Source organism: Amphiprion ocellaris, chromosome 18, assembly GCF_022539595.1.
Source record: "Amphiprion ocellaris isolate individual 3 ecotype Okinawa chromosome 18, ASM2253959v1, whole genome shotgun sequence".
Taxonomy (NCBI): Eukaryota; Metazoa; Chordata; class Actinopteri; family Pomacentridae; genus Amphiprion; species Amphiprion ocellaris.
The window spans coordinates 25,412,954-25,432,327 of record NC_072783.1 but is presented as its reverse complement, the minus strand read 5'-3'; the positions used below and the strand labels follow the sequence as shown (position 1 = coordinate 25,432,327).

Here is a 19,374-nt window from a genome sequence, read left to right as displayed (position 1 = left end):
TTACATTAGCTTGATGATAATTGATGAACAACATGCTCATTTGGTGATGCACAAACTTGAATCAGCACAGCTGCTAGTCTTATACCCACCTGGGCCACATAGAAGACATTTATGCCATAAATGCATATGCACCCACAGTGTTCTATTGCACAGAGCTAAAATAAGATGTCTGAAAAGGTAACTTTTAAACAAATACATTTATTGGAACCCGTTAAACACGAAATTACAAACACAAGCTTTTTAGCTTCGCTTATATTCTGGAAAGACATAGGAAATGAAGTCTTGTCATCACCATGACGTTTCCAGCGAAGCAGCAAGAGACTCAAGGAATTTACCCATTATGGTAAAGATTCCAGCATGCAACTCCCCTTCAAACTATAAGTTGTTTTTTACTATACATTAGGGCTGGGCAACATAGCTGAAAATGTTAGCATGATAAAATGCTTCAAAGACCAGCAGAAAAAATGGTTCATTTGAATTTAACCAACTTGCTTTGAATTTAACCACTAATGCCTAGTTATCAAGGTGATTAAAATTAATAAGTATAAAGGAATGATCTCGCGTACATACATGTTAAATAAAAAAAAAACACAAGGAAAACCTGGAGATACACAAGGGCGACCAGACAAAGCTGCCGCACAACACTCAGGTTAAAATTTTGAGTAATGTGGCTCACAGAGTAGATCGTGGGGTCATTGGCCGCACTTTGCACGTGCCATTCACACGCCTTTCCACCATTTTAACCCCTTGACGCCTGTTGTCTCAAATTTGCATCATACCACTTTCTTTCAGACTGCAGCTGAGATAGCGTATCCATTCCCCCAGTGCCGGTTTGTGCATATTCAATGCGTACCTAGTTACCTTTTGAAAGCACTGATTTCTCGTAGGACCGGTTGGAATGTGACCTAAATTATTATAAATCTGTTGTTATTATTATTATTATTATTATTATTATTATTATTATTATTATTATTATTATTATTATTATTATTATTATTATTATTATTATTATTATTATTATTATATATCTGTCCTATGTGTAATAGACAAATTAACAATCTCTACTTAATTTAGCTTCCGCTGAAAAGCAAAAACACAAATTTTTTTTCTATAATTGGAAATAAATTCAGGCGTCGAGGGGTTAATGTGAGCACTTCATGCAAATTCTACCAAAACAGTTCTCTTACATTGCTAGTCTGAGTAACCATAATTCGTGCGTTGTGCTCTTAGCCTCAATCAAGACAATTGTGATTTGGTGAAGAAGTGGTGCGGACAGACCATTCTACACAGCACTGTGTAGAATGCTCTGGCAATATGAGACTCTGTTCAGAGTGACTGGGCAAGGCCAGTGTTACCAGATGTGCGCACATCAAAGTATGTTCTGTTTAGTGACAGTGAAGTCGGTAACCTCTTGCCACAGCCTCCACCAGGAAAGACCACAGACGAGCCCAACTCAGGAAACTTGTACGGCAACCAAAAGGGAGAGCAACAGAGTCGCATGCTCCATTATCAAAGCATATGACCTGCTTAGGGTTTGTTCATGCAGCCGAGCTTCACATTTCCATTATGTGCTTGAATCTGATGCACTTAATTTAAACCACTGAATGTTCAATTGAACAATTTTCTTATTGCTAAGTGTCTATCACAAGTACAAATCTTCAACATTCTATCACCGAGAGCTACTTGGTAGTTTTGTGTACAGCCTAACTAACAATAGAGTTTTAGTTTGTGGGCTTTCGCGGTGTCGGTAGGCAGATTCTGCGCTCAGTGGACAAAGCCAGGCTAGTTGTTTCCTCTAGTTTTCAGTCTTTATGCCAAGGTAAACTAACTCCAGGCTCCAACTTTGTATTCATCTCCAAAATGTCAAACTATTGCTGGTTTTAGAAAATACAGGTGGGTGTTGGGGTGACAAAGCATGAAGAAGCAAATGGGAATGCATAGGGTGTGAGAGAACAACACAGAAATAGATGGAGAAGATTGGAAAATTCAGACACATGCTTTCCAACATGTATGCTGATGTAATGGTACATTGAAAGGCTTCTTTTGTAACCATATTGTCCTAATCTCCAAGTTTCCCTTTTGTCCCATCCTCTTATCAAAATCAAAATGAGACAAACAAATCTCATATCTAACAATATCAGCCTAGTATATTTATTTTCTAAAATAAATCTCAACTGAAATCGCAGGCAAAAACTTGTCTCTGAAAATGTCAGGACACATCAACCTGTCCTCAACTGATTTTCATCCGGGAATCATGTCTTCAGTACCCAAAATTGTCACGCAAGAGTCTGGAGGTCAGATGTCTTCCACTTCTACTAGACAGACTGACTTCTGAAATGCTGGCTGCGTTTTGATCACATCCAGATCAGATCTGATGAGAGCTTCACTGCAATGACTTAGTATTGTTCAGAGATTTTTTTTTCTCTTCTTTGTTCTATTATACAAGACACAAATATTTTATGGCTTATTTTATGTGATATTGATCACATCTGTCGTAATATAATGTAATAATGGCTTTAAATGTCTGCATTACATTTTCTTAGTTTTACTTTTTTGTTGAAAAGAAGCAACACAAGGTGGCTGTGACAAGACACTTTAGTAAAAAAAAAAGAGAGATGAATCTATTTGCAGTTACAGAAATGGTGCGAAAAACAACCGCTTTCCATGAATAAAAACATTCTTATGCAAATGCCACCTAAAAAGCAGACAAAAAAGTGTGGCTTGTCACCGATTGTTAAGCCGATCTTGTGATTGTAGCTATTGATTAGTGTCTCACTGGGGAGTGTGTGGTATCAGCTGCTATAATTGTGCTTGTGTTCCAAATGACCTTTAGCTTGATTATGCTGACGTGGAAGCAATTCCACTATTGACCATTAAAGCCACTCTTGTTGCTCATTAACAGTAAGATATATGTATGTGTCAGAGTGTGTTTGTGTACATGTGTTAGTATTGGGCTGGTCCTAAATGCATGTTATTTTCTCGCTCAGGGGAAAAATGTTATTTCAATCCCGCTGACATTTCTCTGTGAATGTTAAACTGATAAGATCACCTCAACTTAAATGTGGAATCTGATTCTAAAGAAGGGGTTTTGATTTTGAGCTAGTTGTCACATTTAGATTCAGAATGTGCCAGGTTTACCTTCTCTTTCACTACCGTCTCCCTCTTTCTCCCCCATCTTCCTTCCTATTGTCCCTGTCCTGTCCCTGAGCACACAGGACATTATTAAATAGTGTTGTGTGGATCGGTCAGGGCCACTTTGTTGCTCATTTTATAGAGTCAACGCTGTATACAAACACTAGATTGTTTTCTCAGTGCATACGCAGAAGCAGAGTGTGAACTGCAAGGCCCCCCTGGCTCCCCTTAATAAGAAATGAGGTCCTCAAAAACATGATGTGTGAAATTTTGGGGGGTCTCTAAATGATTGAAAACACGCCTTTTTTGCTATGCATTTCTGTTTTTCTGTATCTTCATCAGAATAGCTCGTGTAAAATTTACCCTAAGGGCTAGAGCTGAACAGTTAATTGATTTTGAATCAAAATAGTAATTAGAAACAATGCAATTAGCAAATCACAATGGCAGCAATTTAGAATACAGCCTATGTTCTGCAGTGTATCTGACCCAGGGTTTGAACCAATTCATGCTGTCACGCTTTTAATGGTGTCTTCTATGGTGATGCTCTGTCAAATATTTTCAATCTATTACGTCGTTAATATTGAACTGAAACTTGACTATACTGCAAATTAAATCGCAAAGTCTGCCAGAGGAATTGCAGTTAGATATTTCCCCAAATTGTTCAGCCTAATAAGGGTGATTCATCACTAATTCGTTTTATTAAAGATGGTGGCACCATTCTGAAATACAGTGGAAGATCAACAGCAAACGTAAACATTGCATGGTGTTGAAAACAGGCAATAGCTCAACAACGGCTTTTTAAAATCTGTTTTCTCATTCTTTGTATTCATGTCCTTATTACTAGCAATACTGATAAAGCAAAGCAAAATCAAGTTCTTTAGAAATGTTGTTTTTGACCACTGAAAAAAATGAGCCCTCTAGTAGTGTAGTTTGCACACTACATGGTCAGCAGATTGTGAGAAGATACTTTCAGATATTTATGAAAAGTATTTTCAATTAAAATTTAATACTATACGATAAGAAAGGCTTCTCATTCTCTGTGTAACTGACCATTGATGTTTCTCCAACCAGGTCACTGGAAAGGAAGCTGCAGAGACCGATACTGGCCAAGTCTCGTACTCTCCCCAGCATCCCCCAGTCTCCGACCGTCTCCAGGGTCCATCCCTCTGATCTCATTGGTGGGAGTCCTCCTCGCAGGAAGAACCCTCCCACTACCACCAGCCAGCCAAAGGCCTGCACTCTGCCACCTGCAGGTAAAGATAAAATACAAGCTGCATTTAAACAGCTCCATTGTATTTGAAGTTGCCAGCGGTTGGGGAAACAGGACCAGACAGCTTTTGCAGAATCGACTCTATCTGAGCAGTTCTTTCATCTCCTTTGTTTGTGTGTTTAGTCCGCTAATCCGGTTCTGGCAAAGCTTGTGAAAATTCTCCCAAAATCTTCAGTACACAGTGATGGTAATGCTTTTCAAAACATTCTTGTTCAAGCCAAAATAAGTCTCTGACCTCTGAGCTCATAATGTGTCGGCATCTTGAACTTTACTGTTAAACCAAGTGGTTGCTTTTGAAGAAAGCATCTTTTGCTGGTGACACAAGAGTGTAAAGGGCACCAGAGCTGAAACTGAGGTCTTCTTAGATATGTCAAACAAGGCCCACTTCTTTTTCCTTTCAAACTTCCACAGCTGCTTTGCTTCTTTGATATTTGCTTCACCACCTGACTGAGAGCACGCAGAGCCCAGCTGTCTGAGCTGTAGCATGTACGAGACAGATATATCCTGTCTCTCGCTGTCTCTCTGCTGTCGTCTCTCTCCTCCACTTCCTTGTAAATCAAACAGCGTTCCTTCACCTGAGAGGGAAAACTGTCACTGAGAATTCTGAAGCTGTAGCCTGCTGACAGCGAGACCTTTCATCTTAAGGACAAATGAGGTGTTTAAAGGACAATAACATTTATAGGTGCTGAAGATTTTATGCGAATCCTTGCAGTGGGGCTTTGATTCGTATAGATCAAAAGGAGCTCTATAGAAACTTCTGAATAGCAGACATCCAAAGCAGAAAGAAGGAGAAAAATTATTTTTTGAAGTAAATTGAAGGAGCGTAGTAGCAGATAAATTCAACTGCTCAAAAACAAAAATTGAAATTGGAAGCGTGAATTGTTTTTTCAGTATATTAAACCTGTGTTTGTGGTTGCATTCAAGCAGTTTCAAAAGTGACCTATATTTGGTATCTTCTAATGCATTCATAATTTCTCAGTGGATAGTTAAACATCAGTTGAATCTGCTTCTAGCGGCTCCGACACTTTTTCAAAGTGGGTCATTTGTAATCTTCCCTCCAACCCAAACAAGCCAGCAGCCATCGCATTAGAGCTCACAGCTGAAGAGTCAGAGGGTGCCTCAGGTTAGACATCCTTACGCCCATGTCCTCGTTCACATCCACTAACAGAAAAGTCAATAGTGGTCTGTCACTGATGACTGACTCCACAACCTAAAGCTCCCCTCCACCACCTAATATGTTTTGGTACGTTTGAAGTGTTGGAATAAGGGGGAAACGCTGCGTTCTCATCCTTATTTGTGATGTTTAATACAAGAGAAACTTGCATAGGAGCCCTCCACTTTCTGAAACTGCACTCTGCCTGCACAAAGAAGGCAACATCAATGAAAGACTTCATTAAAACAAGAAAAAGTCTTCCTCTTGAACTAAACCCCGGTCCCACTGGATTCACAAAGAGGCAGGCAGCAACACAGGCGGCACCAACTTCAAAATAAACTCAAACAAGCTCAAAGTTTTCACAGTGTAACAAAACAACACACTTCAAATTCATATTCACACACCCTGAAAATGTTTTGAACAATCATCTCACTGATATTTGGGTTCCAGTTTCATTCAACAGTGTAGGTAATTTTAGAGCTGCATATATTTTTTACAGTGTTGATGAGAGAGCCAAATGGGGATAAGATGCTGACATAGCAAGGGCACATTTTCACCCTCTCTCTCTTCATCGCTTTCTCTCTCGCTCTCTGGCTCTCCTTTTGCTGACTCCTAGTTGCTGTCAGTAAGTGCTGGTGCAAATTTTAATCAAAGCTGGATGCGCTCTCTGTTTGATTTTTCAGAAAGGCCCCAGGATGGGTTCAAACTCAGAACCTTATTTCGTGCAAATCCCAGAGTTACCTCACAGCATTCAAGTTATTTTTAACCATAAATAAACTCTAAATTGTCAGATAAATTGACCTGAAAGTAAATCTTGCTCGGCTGCACAATTTATCGTTTTTCAGCATTGACTAGTGCAATATGGGCGTGCACAAGGACAGGAAATGCGATCTGAAGTAAGGCAACTTAACTCAAACACATCATGCTACAAAAAGAAGGTGGGGGGGGGGGCTTCGGCATACATTTTCCGAGTTTTTTTCCATTTGTCATTCTCATCCCTGAGGATGATATTGAACAAAAAACACTACTCTGACTTAAGATTGTTGCCACTGCATGAGAAAACACAACTGATCTGTTTGACAGTTTAAACCAGAAGCACCAAGGTTTGTAGGATGAATGGTGTCATTTTTTTTCCCAGTATTGTGCAGCCCTACTTGTAACCATAAGTACACAATAAACTATCAGACACCAAGGACAAGTGGATAATTTAGCTCAAAGGGTGTGTTCAGAAATAGTGCCGACAGCTTCAACATTTTTTTTTTTAGTTTTAAAGCCTCTGTGCCTCAAAAATGCTTCCAGTGGTTAATGAAGAAAATGTAAAATATGAAATATGAAAAAAAACATTCTTTCTGCAAGAGACTTTGTCTCTCCTTCTCTCTCGCTCACCCTCTTTACCTTTCTCTGTCCCATAATGCCTCTTGTTTGAACTATGAGAAGGTTATCTTGTCAATAAACCCACTTTGTTGGAGTAGCATTGAGTCCACCTCAACCACCGCGGCTCTAATCCAATAACGCTTCCTTGTTACTACGTCTAATGATCCTGGACTTAACAGCGTTGTCTGTGATTGGTTGATTGAGTCCAAGTGCTTCCATTTTATGCCCTTTTACATCTTGACTAACTATCTGAGTCTGATGGCATGTCTTTCTCCCTCCCTCTGCCTGTTTTCACTTCCCCGGCTGCAGCTCTGTTGCAAATATCAAATTGAGAGAGAGCTCAATCTCACGTGGCTCCTTGTTGCTTAGCAACCACTGTCATCGACCATGATGAGGCTTCACTCTCTCTCCTCCTGTCTTTATCTCTTCAGCAGTGGTGAGGCAACTTTTAAAATTCAAGGTGTTTAATAATCCAGCCACTCTTAATTCACGGATTTAAGCAACATCCCGTATTAGTGACGAGTCTGCCTCAGAACTCGCACTGGCAGTTGCTCCCGAGTCATTTTATTGCAGTATTATTTGGCTGAGCCTTGGAAGCCAGATGTGTTTGGCTGGTGCTCAGACAGTGGAACTGACACTCTAATATTTTACACTGAAGATCACCCATAAGCTCGCACAAAAGCACTCTGCCAAAAGACTTGCTGTTGAAGTCTTTACGAGGTAATTCTGAGGCTCAATATGAATTTGTTTTTAAAGTTAGACAAAACACTGGACAGTAACTTCAGAAATGTCATGAGTCAGCATATAAAATACTTTGCAGGATTGACACATTGTCTGAAACGAGAAAGTCTTTTGCATTTGCAGCTCTATAATAACTTATACGATCCAGCTGTCAGTCTCAAATGTATTAGCTGGTCTTTTAACACAAATACTCACACCATACAATAATACAAATTAAGTCTGTAGTAGTTTAATATTTATTATGTTCTCAGTATTTTATAGCGGTGTAGAAGGCTTTCAAATTAGGCCTGATGAAATGTACATCTACAGCGTAGAGTCCGATTGATACTGGATTTTTGGAAACAGTGACCATATCGATTTTTTGATGTAAAAAAAATCAATACTGATATACAGGCTGACATTAGCAATTCTACTGATCTTGTCTGCAGCCTATTTCTGTTTGTTGGTATAACAGTTAAGTTAAGCCATAGTGTTGGCTATGTGGTCATGATTTAGATATCCAATTAAAAAAATATGTTTGTTTCTGTATTTTATTGCCTCATGAAGCACAAATTGAGCCTTAAATTTGTTTTTGCTGTTAGTCTTTTGATGTAGCTCAACAAGCGCACATCAGCTTCTGTAAGTAACTGAGAGGCCAGCAAGTGTTTTATGAGTGCTGTTAGTCAGGCGTTGGACACTGACAAGGTGTCTGACGAACATCAAATGCAGAGCGATGAAACTGCGATTAGTGCAGCTGAGCTACAGTCTGACAGCACTCATGCATCTCTGTTGTGCGACTGTGAAAGCTCAGCCATCTCTGTTACTCCCTCCTCATTTTATATTGGCCATCATTTGTGTGCAGCATATGAAATCATAATCAGGTTGTTAGGGAGGCAGGCTGAGAATAATGTCCTGCTTGTAATGTGGTTGTAAAGTATTTCACCTTAAAAGGAAGCTTAATTACGTTCCGGAAATATTTCATGGAAGCAATCTCTGGGTGACAGTCCCACAATTTGTGGAGTGATTTTCCAATAATTGCGTTGTCCAATCTGTCTTGCTCTCATACATCTTCTTCAGTCTTTTTCCTTTATCTTTCTTCTTCTCGTTTCCCTCTTGAGTGCGCCCTGATCTCATTATTCGTCTTTTCTGTTCCTCCCGTCTTCTCTTGTTCAAGGGGAGCTGTGGCGTTTAGAGGATGACATGGAGGGTGACGATGAGACCGAGCAGAGTGGCAGCACCGAGGCCCGTCCTCGATCCCAGTCGCCCTTCTCCCACTTCCGGGCGCGAGCTGCTTATCTCCGCAAGAGCGTGTCAGCAGATGACCACCTGGACATGGGCTCCGACTACTGCGCAGGGACTGCGGTCGAGGGCAAACCAGCTCGTGGCAGCAAGGGAAAGCTGAAGAGAAAGTTTGTAAGTTGGATTCCTCATTTACTGTTTCATCACGGAGATTAAACACAAATTAGTTGGAAAGAAAATATCTGTTTTTCTTTCAGTTCTTTCCAACTAAAATTCAACAGTCCAGTGTTCAGTGTTGATGTCTTCGTCTCCTTTTTCACACATTTCGATGCCAAAGAAGTGAAGTCTTTCTGACACACGTTCTCACACACACACGCACACACACACACACACCAATGCAAGCACATGGACATGGACACACACTACAACACAGCGACACAATGTCACTCTTGGCTTTGACTTGACAGTACATATGGCTGATCTGTAGAACACGGCTGAAGTTTTCTTCCTTGCTGTGACTGTGCCATCGTGCCGACAGTCAAGGCAGCTCTTAACTGAAGACAGCTTAACTCACACTCTCTGCCTCTGTGCTTCATATGGCTGTCCCTTTATCAGTCACACTCTCTTCCTGTCTTATCTTTAATTCATTTACACAATTTGCATTGGCCTTTATCTGCCCGACTTGCTGCTCCGAGGCTGATATGACCCTTTGCCATTACTGATTACATCCCACTTGCCATCCTGAGAGAATATTCTTAAAAGGACAGAGAGAAATGTAAAGCAACAAAAGGTGAGTATTTATACAGAACAAAAAAAAAAGAAACACTATACAGCACTCAGGAAAAACAATCTCTTATTACTTGCAAAGCTTGCTTCTTGTTTCACAGCAACCTTGATATTGTTCATGGTACGTGAAGGTGGTGTAAAAAAAAAAAAGGAGAGTGCAACAAAAAAAGCTAAAGCTGAGAACCTTACATAAGGTGGAGAATGTACAATAGGCCTCAAAATTTGACACAATTATTAAAGGTGTCTTCATGAAATCTGTCATTCTACCTGTTTTACTGTATTTCTTCATGCATATTTGCATATGTACCCACATGGAGTATCTTAAAGTTGGCCCAGTTCTCATTTAGCATTACAAATTTGAAGTTTAGCCTCATTAGAATATAAACAGGTCAACTGCATAAAAATCCACCCCCATAAAGTAGTTATGAACAGGGAAATCAGCTGTAAAGACTAAAACATGTTCATTTCTGCTGTAAAGTTGGACATTTTAACATCAGACTCAAAGGGGATCAACACTTTTTTTTTAAGCCTCAAGTGGCCATTTGAGGAACTGAAATGGAACTTCGGTGTTATCATTTTTCAACTTCAGAGGTTGCCGGTAATACTGGTATCACTGCAGTTGTACACACAATTAAAATACCATCGATCAATCTATCAGGTTTGTAAATCCAAAGCTGCAGGCTAGTTTTCACCTCCTAAAACTTTTGGGCCTCTTTCTACATACTTCATCTAATTAGTAAAGCATATTAGAACTATCTTTTACTTCAGTGGGCTTACTGTATGTTGCATTGGATCTTGGGGGCAGCAGGGTGGTGAGTGTGCATTAAAGATTGAAGACCTATATATTGTCCCCTGGTCACTGGATCAGGTAACCAGAGACCTCATTACCAGCCCCAGTGTTGTAATAGATTCTCCAGTATCACAGGTGCAACAGGACACCAGCATAGCTCGGGGAGACTCTGGTGGGAGAATTTAAGTGTCTGTTTTACTGCTGAATGTGGATGGATGCTGTTTGAAATGTGACAGGAAAGAACATATCACACTGATGACTTTTCTGATTGCCAAGTGCGACAGGGGAATTATTCTTTTATGAGACATTATTTTAATCTGTTCTTCAGACACAAGCTGTTAACCGTCTGGACTATGAACAGAATTCACCTGTCAGGGATCAAAAGGACTTATTTCTGTCATGTCTCATGAACTACACCTCTCTGTTTGGAGTTGGACCACTTTGTTTGAACAATAGGATGCCAGAGTCAGACCTTCATCACTGAACTGATAAGAAAGGGAAGAAGTTCACTAAACAAACTTTGATCACACCTCCCAGTCCAGCATCTTCACTCGAAATGGGAACAGCACTGGATCTGATGACTTGCCGCGTGTGTTTTGGGGTGAGAACTCACACAGTTTCATTTTGTATTAGCATCACACCATCAGAGACAGCATCAGCGATGCCCTATTAATGCATCGTTCCCGCTGTAATATCAAAATATAGCATCACTTCCAGTGGTTTACAGTCTTACGCAATATGCTGCATTTAGATGCTTTTATTCAAAGTGTGTTTCTGTGCGGCTCCGCAGGGACTGCAATTTTGCCAGCCAGATGGAAAACACAGAAATAAAAGCATATTAGCAGACCATCAGAGAGACAGGTTATATAAGGCAGCAATGTTCCGGTTGGAACACTTTACTTCCCCTTAACAACACCCTATGTGTTCCTTTCAATTTATCCTCACCCACAGTATAAGAAAGGGATTTTTTTTAACTTTGGAGAAAGTCAAAGTCAAAGGAATGTATTCTTTTTCAGTAGAGATGGTCTTTGTGCCTTTCAAATAGTTTATTTATGCAGCCTGTCTTCTCTAGGTCTCTGTCAGTCAGTCTTTTTTTTCTTTTCTTTGTACAAAAAGCCAAGCAGCAGTGTTGACGCATTTGTTATAGGTGTGAGGAGAATACATTTAAAGCGGTGCATTGTTGCTCAACACTCATGTGCACTTCAGAGCATCGCTATCTTCATGAAAATTACAGTGACAAAAACAACTGCAACTTAGCCCGCTGGCTCACACAAACAACACTCGTGCTGCAGTGTTAAGCGTTCGCTGTTAGAGTTGACGGTGGCACAGCAGAGCAACGATGCCTTAATATCAGGACAGCAGCCCATAATGAGTTACAAGAGAGAACTGTTAGATACAAGTGGAGGTGGTTTAGGTTGTTAATTATAGAGTAAAAATGCAAAATTTTATTGCGTTGACGAGACCAGGTAATTTTTGAAAGGGCGTTCAAATCAATGTTCCCTCTAATTTTTCCTGAGTCTGAGCAAACACACAAACTCCCTGAGCATCCCTTGGACCACTGTGAGCAACATCAGACGTGTGCACTGTGGTCACACCAGCATCACATCCATTCAAGTTACATGGTTCATTAAAAGAATCAAATTACAGCATTTACATTTCTGTTAAAACACTTTGTCAACAGGAGCCAGTTGAAGGCTGCAGTGATTTTAGTGACACTACAATGTAGAAGAGTGAAGTTATTGAATATTTGTCTCTCTTTACTGTTGCAGCGGTTTTGCAAATTGCAGACGGACCCTGTTCACTCCATAGACACCAATGTTATTCCTGTAGCTTGAAAGACAGCTACTTTTGATAGAACTGGGCTTGTAGCACATTGTCTGCCTTGCAACAATGGGAAAGAAGCACCGTTTATGTTTTGACAACCTATATCTAATGAGTTATTGATGCTGGAAGTCCAAATCTGTGAATATCTTTCCAACTTTACTGAACTTGGGGCCACTACCACCTAAGGAGTGATATATTTAATTTTGAGAAAAGCATTTAGCCATACTTAAAGCTTTAAGTGCTTTATTAACACGGAACTAAAAATTTTGTATTGTTTTATTATCACAGGTTCTGTCTGAAAAGAGGTGGCATCATTTTAAACAGTGAAATCAAACTAACAAAATGTAATGACCAACCAGTGAGCAATACTGGATTCTGCAAAAACATAAACAACTTTTTTTTAAATCTAAATCTTAACACAGTTAATGTATTAACTTATTTTTGTGTGTATGCATGTATTTATTGATTTATTTATTACTGTTATCATATCAGAGTTCTGAGTGAGTTTTTCTTAAGATAGGCAAAGGCCATTTATTGATTACATAGAGGCTAATAAATGTTTATGAAAAACTAAAAATAATTAAAAAAAAACAACTTAGGCATTTATTGAGTCACTAAAATACTGTAGAGTACAGACCACATCAGCATGATTATAAGCATCCTCTGGTAAATTAACAACCAGATACTGATGTCTCTCACCATATGGACCTCAGGAGATGACTGGGGGATGATAAACTGTGACCTACTGGTTGGGTTCTCTCTGTTCTCATGTTTCTTACATGTTGGTCCTCTGACAGCCGGGTCCTAATGTTGTTTGAGCAACACACCATACTATGACGTTTTTACAATGATGGTTCTACTATGAAACCAGTTTGACATGTTCAGGTGTTCTTTGTGTGAAAACTCAGAGATTTCTGGTATCAGAAGGTGGTTTTCAACTTTCTTTGTTAACTTTCTGCTTCAACTTTAAATTTACTTGACTAACCCAGCCCTCTGGACTTCCAGGAAGCTGTGTTCCTATTGGCTGTCCAGGTGGCTGCTTGGTGTTATCAGGAACACCTGAGCAGCTCAGTGTCTTCCTGCTTTATTTAGCTGCAGACAAACATTTCCTCTGCTTCTCTCCATCACACAACCGGGTTTGGCTCCATTGCTTTAGTCTGTTCTTTAGGCGTTGGCTTGCAGCTTCCAGCAGTAAAATAGACTTTAATGTGTTTCTTGGTGTGTTTTAAGGCTTTGTATTGGATAGTTGTCTTGGTAAAGGTGGTTCTTTAGCCACGCAGTGATTAGTGGATTTGGTGCAGCTGAGTTGTGTCTTTGTCTTGGCTGTAGTGAGTCTTTAGAGGTTTTTGGTCAGACACATTCTGTATTCTTGTTTGAGAACCAGCGTTGGTTGTCCAGAAGGTAAGAGTTCCTGTCCTGATTCTCTGTTCTCAGAGGTTCTCTGGTAGGCTGCAGGAGACTTTAGCGTTTGGGTTGTGCTAGTTTGGTTTTTGTACGTTTTCATTTGGACGACTATCTTGAGGCCCCTCCATGTGGTTTAGTGAGGTTTTCTGGAACAGTTCTACAAAGCAACCTGCAGCAGAAGAGACTTTGAGAGTTTTTAGGAAGTTCTGCAGACCAGACTTTAGAGCAGCAGAAACATTTGTCAGCAGTTTGAGCAGGAGAAGGTGAGCTTCAGAGTAGAAATGAGGAGAAGGAAACCTTCTTGACCTGTGTGGTGAGGTCCTGTACCAAGAGTTTGAGCAGGTTGTGAAGAGTCTGTAGTTCTTTGGTCTGAAAGCACAAGAAGAGTCGACTCATTAAAGGAGAAAACAGGAGATATTGTTGGTTCTTCTGTCGCTCTGCAGTTTCCTTAGACTGAATATCAAGTTTATATTTTAAATGATTTCCCATGTGAGCCCAAGAAGACTTCAATAAACTCCCTCCATCTCCTGGACACAACAGATTTTATTACCATGTTAAATCTTTTTTTTTTTTAAAGATATGTTTTTGAGTTTTAATCATAGTTTTAGTGTAGTTTTTTCTCTTTGCTTGTTTAGTTTTGTCATCTGTGTGAAAGGTGCTAAACAAATAAAGTTGAATTGATAAACTGAATAATTGACTAACTCATGATTGTGACAACAGAAGTATTTTCATTGTGGTTTAAGGGTTTATTTCATTTTTAAGGTTGGGGTTAAAATTTAAACAAAAAAGATTAAAGAAATAAATTGCATTTAAAAAAGGAATTATATCAATGGAAAAAACATTTAATACAATAAAACTTTTCACAAGAAAATTAAACATTAAATACAATTAAATTATATTAAAGAGACAAAATATTTAATTAGATAATTAAATGTAAAATATGAAACATGTAATTATGAAATTAAACAAATGCTTTTAAACAAAAATATTAAACATTAAAGATGAAATATTTTAGATCATTAAACATTTAAAAATACAATTAAACAAGAAGAATAGTAAACATTTTTTAAAAAATGCAAAACATTTAATTAGATTATTAAACCTTTAAAAAGACAACATTTAATTAAAAAATAAATGTTTAATTCAAAAGTTAAATCTTAAAGACAATAAAACTTTAAATAGGAATTAAACAGAAAATACAATGAAGCATTTAAAAAGAAAATGAAACATTAAAAGGTGGTAAAACATTTAAAAAGAAAAACCTTATCAAAGATTTAATCAAAAAATTAAACATTGGGAAAGAAAAAGGAATTTTTCAAACAAGCCAATAAAACATTTGAAAAAACAACAAACATAAAAAAGACAAAACATTTCAAAATGAAATCAGACATTAGAAAAAAATAAAAGGTGAGAAGAGCAAAACTAAACATTTAAGAAGAATCAAACTAAAGACAAAACATTTGAAAAGACACCAGTTAAACTTTAGACGATCAAATTGAACAGAAGAGACAATAAAAGGATGAAAAAGAGCAAAAACAGATAAAGTTCTTAAAGCGTTTTCTAGTCTGAAATGAAAACATCAAGTTGTTTCTTCAAACATTTCCTCTTTTTATGTTCTTGGTTTGATTGTGGACAGATTTACTAAGAACTCATTTAAGAAAACTGCTTTCCAGATAAAGTCTACTAGTAGTTGAAGGCATTGATCAAACTAATGTTACCTTCTGATCTCCACAAACTTTACTGTTCAGTGAAGAGAATCAAGGTTTGTTAAGGATTTCTAAAAAACCCACAGGTGAAGGTCTGAAAATAACTCAGATTGATGATCTAAATGTGAAATCAAGACTAATCATCAGAAGTTTTAAGGCTTCTGTTAACCAGACAGTTCAAACTAACAGAGAAGTACTGAGAAAGTTTTAAAACTTCAGTCCCCAGACTGTCTAAAGGTTCAAACTAACAGAAGTACTGAGAAACCTTTAAGATTTCAGTCCTCAGACTGTCTAAAGGTTCAAACTAACAGAGAAGTACTGAGAAACCTTTAAAACTTCAGTCCTCAGACTGTCTAAAGGTTCAAACTAACAGAGAAGTACTGAGAAACCTTTAAGATTTCAGTCCTCAGACTGTCGAAAGGTTCAAACTAACAGAGAACTACTCAGGAACTTAGAAGATATCAGTCCTTGGACTGTCTGAAGGTCCAAACTAACAGAGAACTACTGTGGGACTTAGAAAATTTCAGCCCTTGGACTGTGTGACAGCTCAGGTCCTGAGGACTCGGGAGGTGTGGAGGCTTTGGAAAGTCTTGGAACTGAGGGTTCCACCCTCCAGCACAAAGGCAAAAGTCCAACCTCCTGAGAAAAACGGTCGAGTCGAGACTCGAGTTAAAAAAAAACTCGAAAACGACAAAAAATAGATGATAAATGCGCAAAAAAAAGAAGAATTAGTATCTGAGCGAGTAGCTCAGGGGGATAAGAGGAGAGACTACAGAGCGGAGGGTCGCAGGTTCAAGACCCACCAGTGGCAGTTTTCTTTCTTTGTCTTTGTCAGAATTTTGAGAAAATTTAAGAAGTGTCTGGTCTTGAACCGGCGACCTGCTGCTCCATAGGCAAATCCTTAACTCACTGAGCTACAGATCAGATAAAAAGAAATAAATTCGTCCTCCCTTTGACATTGTAGTTTCTGTGTGACCACATGGGTGGAGCCAAGGCGGAGTCTGGGTGGAGTCAGGGCGGAGAGTAGGCGGGGAGGTGGGTGGGGGAGTAGAGGGGGAGGCCACCACCCACCTCCCCGCCTACTCTCCGCCCTGACTCCCCCCACGGCCCACCACACCTTCCCCCGCCCGACGAGTTTTTCGAGTCTCCACGAGTTCTTCGAGTCTCCACGGGTTTTCCCGAGTTTCTGGAGTTTCCACCAAGTCGGAGGCAGAACAACTTGTCATGAAGAGGTGTTGAAGTCGGCCAGGATGGACTGACTTTACAGCGACGAGAAGGAAGACCACTAGAAGAGCAGGTCTTTAACCACCATCCATAAAATCCATGGAGTCGGCTCCACAGAAATGAAGGGAGGTCAACTTTTATCAACCTCCATCCAGATGTTCAACTCGATATCTTTACCTTGATATTTTTAGCACCACAAACCTTTAGTATCACACTTTATTATCATTTATTAGGACTTTAATGGAATCCACCAGCAGATTTTGTTTTTATTGACAAACTTTATTCTTGTCGTCGTGGGACTGCAGTATTTAAAACTGTTCCTTCTATTTGACCTCATGTTTATTAGTTTTAGTGGAGAAAGTTATTTTAATTGTCGATTAATCTCTTAAAAACCAAATAATAAATTGGGTTAGTCAAGAGCTTTAAATTTCTTACTTTGTCATATTTTAAGTATGACAAAAAAATATATAAAAATAAAGCATCTTGACACAATTTGACCTGTAACTGGCATTATATAAATAAAATAGAATTTAAATTGTATGTATCTTGTAATGGAGTAATTCAGCCATATATGTTGGAAAACACATTTTCTTTGTCCATTAATCTGTCATTTTCTCCAGTAATTCATTTCTTGTTTTGGTTTATAAAATGTCAAACCCAAATATATTCAGTTTACTGTCATAAAAACCAAAAAGATTTACATTCATGATGCAGGAATCAGGCAGTTTTTCACTTTTTATCTTAGTTTAGTGAGAAAGATAGTTGATAATGTGTGAATTGTTGCAGCTTGTGAGCCGTAGAAGGTTTTAATCTTTGGAGCCGAGTGTCAAAAAACATGTAGAAACTAACATCAACAAAACACTCAACAAAGGGAAATCCAACTTTTGCATGACAATGTCTAATTAAAGGACATTTATTTACAATGTAAATGTGTGATATTCATCCTCTGGAGCTTTCTCTTCACATCGTCTTCCACCTGGACTGGTTTGGTCGGGAGCATGTGCAACAAACATTTGAAAAACTGCACTTTAACATCAATGAATGACACTGAAGTTTAATCTCTACATAAATGAGACTGAGTCTGGATGTGCTGCGCTGTCATTAACTCCTAAGTTTAGGGAAAGTTCAAACAAAACAGGACAGTTCAGATAAGACTTGAGAATGAGCTTATTTTGAACAAACATCTCAGACTTTCTGAGCTTCAGCACCTCTAGCAAGATATTTTAACAACAAGCAACTCAAGAGATCCAGAAGTTGGCAAGAGTTAGCTTTAGCTGAGCCAAAGAACATGTGGGATGCTAACCTAGCAAACATTTCAGACTTTTCTCTGTGAATTCTGAGAAATAATTTCCTTTTTAATGACAGAGCTACTCATCTTAACTCAGTCTCATTAAAACAGACTCTCATTCAGTGTCATTCATCCATATTAAAGCGCAGTTACCCAAAATGTTTGTTGCATGAGCTCCAACAAAACCTGTCCAGGAAGAAGGCCACTTTGACAAACAGGAAGTGGAAGATTCCAAGCAGATTTATAGAAGGGGGAACTGGACTGTACTAAGTGTGGTCGAGTATGGAGGGGTGTTTTGTGGGTTTTTAAGGCTGATAATGATTATTAATGAGACATTTGGAGTAGATATTCATTTGCAGTAAATGAAAGTATTTAAAATCTTGAGTTAAACTTAGAAGAACACAAACTCTAACAGAAAACTTTGTTGATACGTTTTTGTTTTGTTTACAGGTGTTAAGTTAAAGGAGTTTTATTCGTGATGTATAACCAATCAAATCACTCCAGAAGACAGAGCGACCACAGGTAGATAAAGGTTCAGAGCCAAAGTAGCGCCATTTTTAAATTGATTTATTACCGTAAATCAATAAAAAATAAAATACTGATAATCAGTAAATCAGTCAGCCCACAATTACTACAATTCTACAATGTATGTCTCTTTCCTTTGACTTGTTATTTGTACAATATACGATGTATATGATGCCGTTTTTTTCATACCAAAGGCTATACTATGATGTTTTCTAAGAGACATACTCTGGCCCTGCCCTGCACTCCCCCCCACCGCTTTAAATTCAGTTGCATTTTATTCCTTATTCCTCTTGCTGTATTGGGTTGAGATCTGCTGACTTGCTCTGAATTCACCTTCATGCTCCTAAAAGAATCTTACGAGGGTGATGATGATTACAATAATCTAGACTGTAGCCACGTCTGTAAATGGTCACCTGTTGTGCTCACAGATCTCAGGGAGCATTTGCTTAGATGATGATACCTGTGCGCTTTAACAATCAAAAATACTTTCAAAGAGGCTGATTTTCATCAGTCATGATTTAATCCCTCGACGTGGTGCGGATACATTGTAAATATGTATGTGTGCGTGTTTTATTTATGTAAAACCGTGTCTGATGTGCAAATGCGCTCACAGCTTACCGGCAGCAAGCGAAGGGGCTGAGTACCCACGTAATCACAGTACCCACCGTATCATTCCTGTTGATTGAATGGTTGAAACTACATAATGCTTTGTTCGTGCTTATGTGCACCACTTTTGTCTGACACAGCCTCTGATGACTCACAAAGTTACTCTGTTAAATGAATCAAGGGGAGTCACTTTGCTCATAAAACAGAGAATGCAAATAATTGTTTGTGACAATTTCCTGATTCGCCGGAAATCCGTAGGAAACACCACAAGATACATTTCAAACAAATCACGTACGCGGATACATACTCACACACATGCAGGACTGCTTACAG

At 38.8% G+C, this 19,374-nt stretch overlaps 1 protein-coding gene across 4 annotated transcripts in view; it reads left to right on the top strand.

Moving 5' to 3' along the window:
- LOC111588170 (ankyrin repeat and fibronectin type-III domain-containing protein 1) overlaps positions 1–19,374 on the top strand; it is a 161,270-nt gene that overhangs the window by 30,540 nt on the left and 111,356 nt on the right. For all 4 annotated transcript variants that reach the window (XM_035942954.2, XM_035942955.2, XM_035942952.2 and 1 more), the window contains 2 exons: positions 4,204–4,385; positions 8,824–9,062. In XM_035942954.2, coding sequence (XP_035798847.2) covers positions 4,204–4,385; positions 8,824–9,062 — 421 coding nt within the window. The remainder of the gene's footprint in view (positions 1–4,203; positions 4,386–8,823; positions 9,063–19,374) is intronic.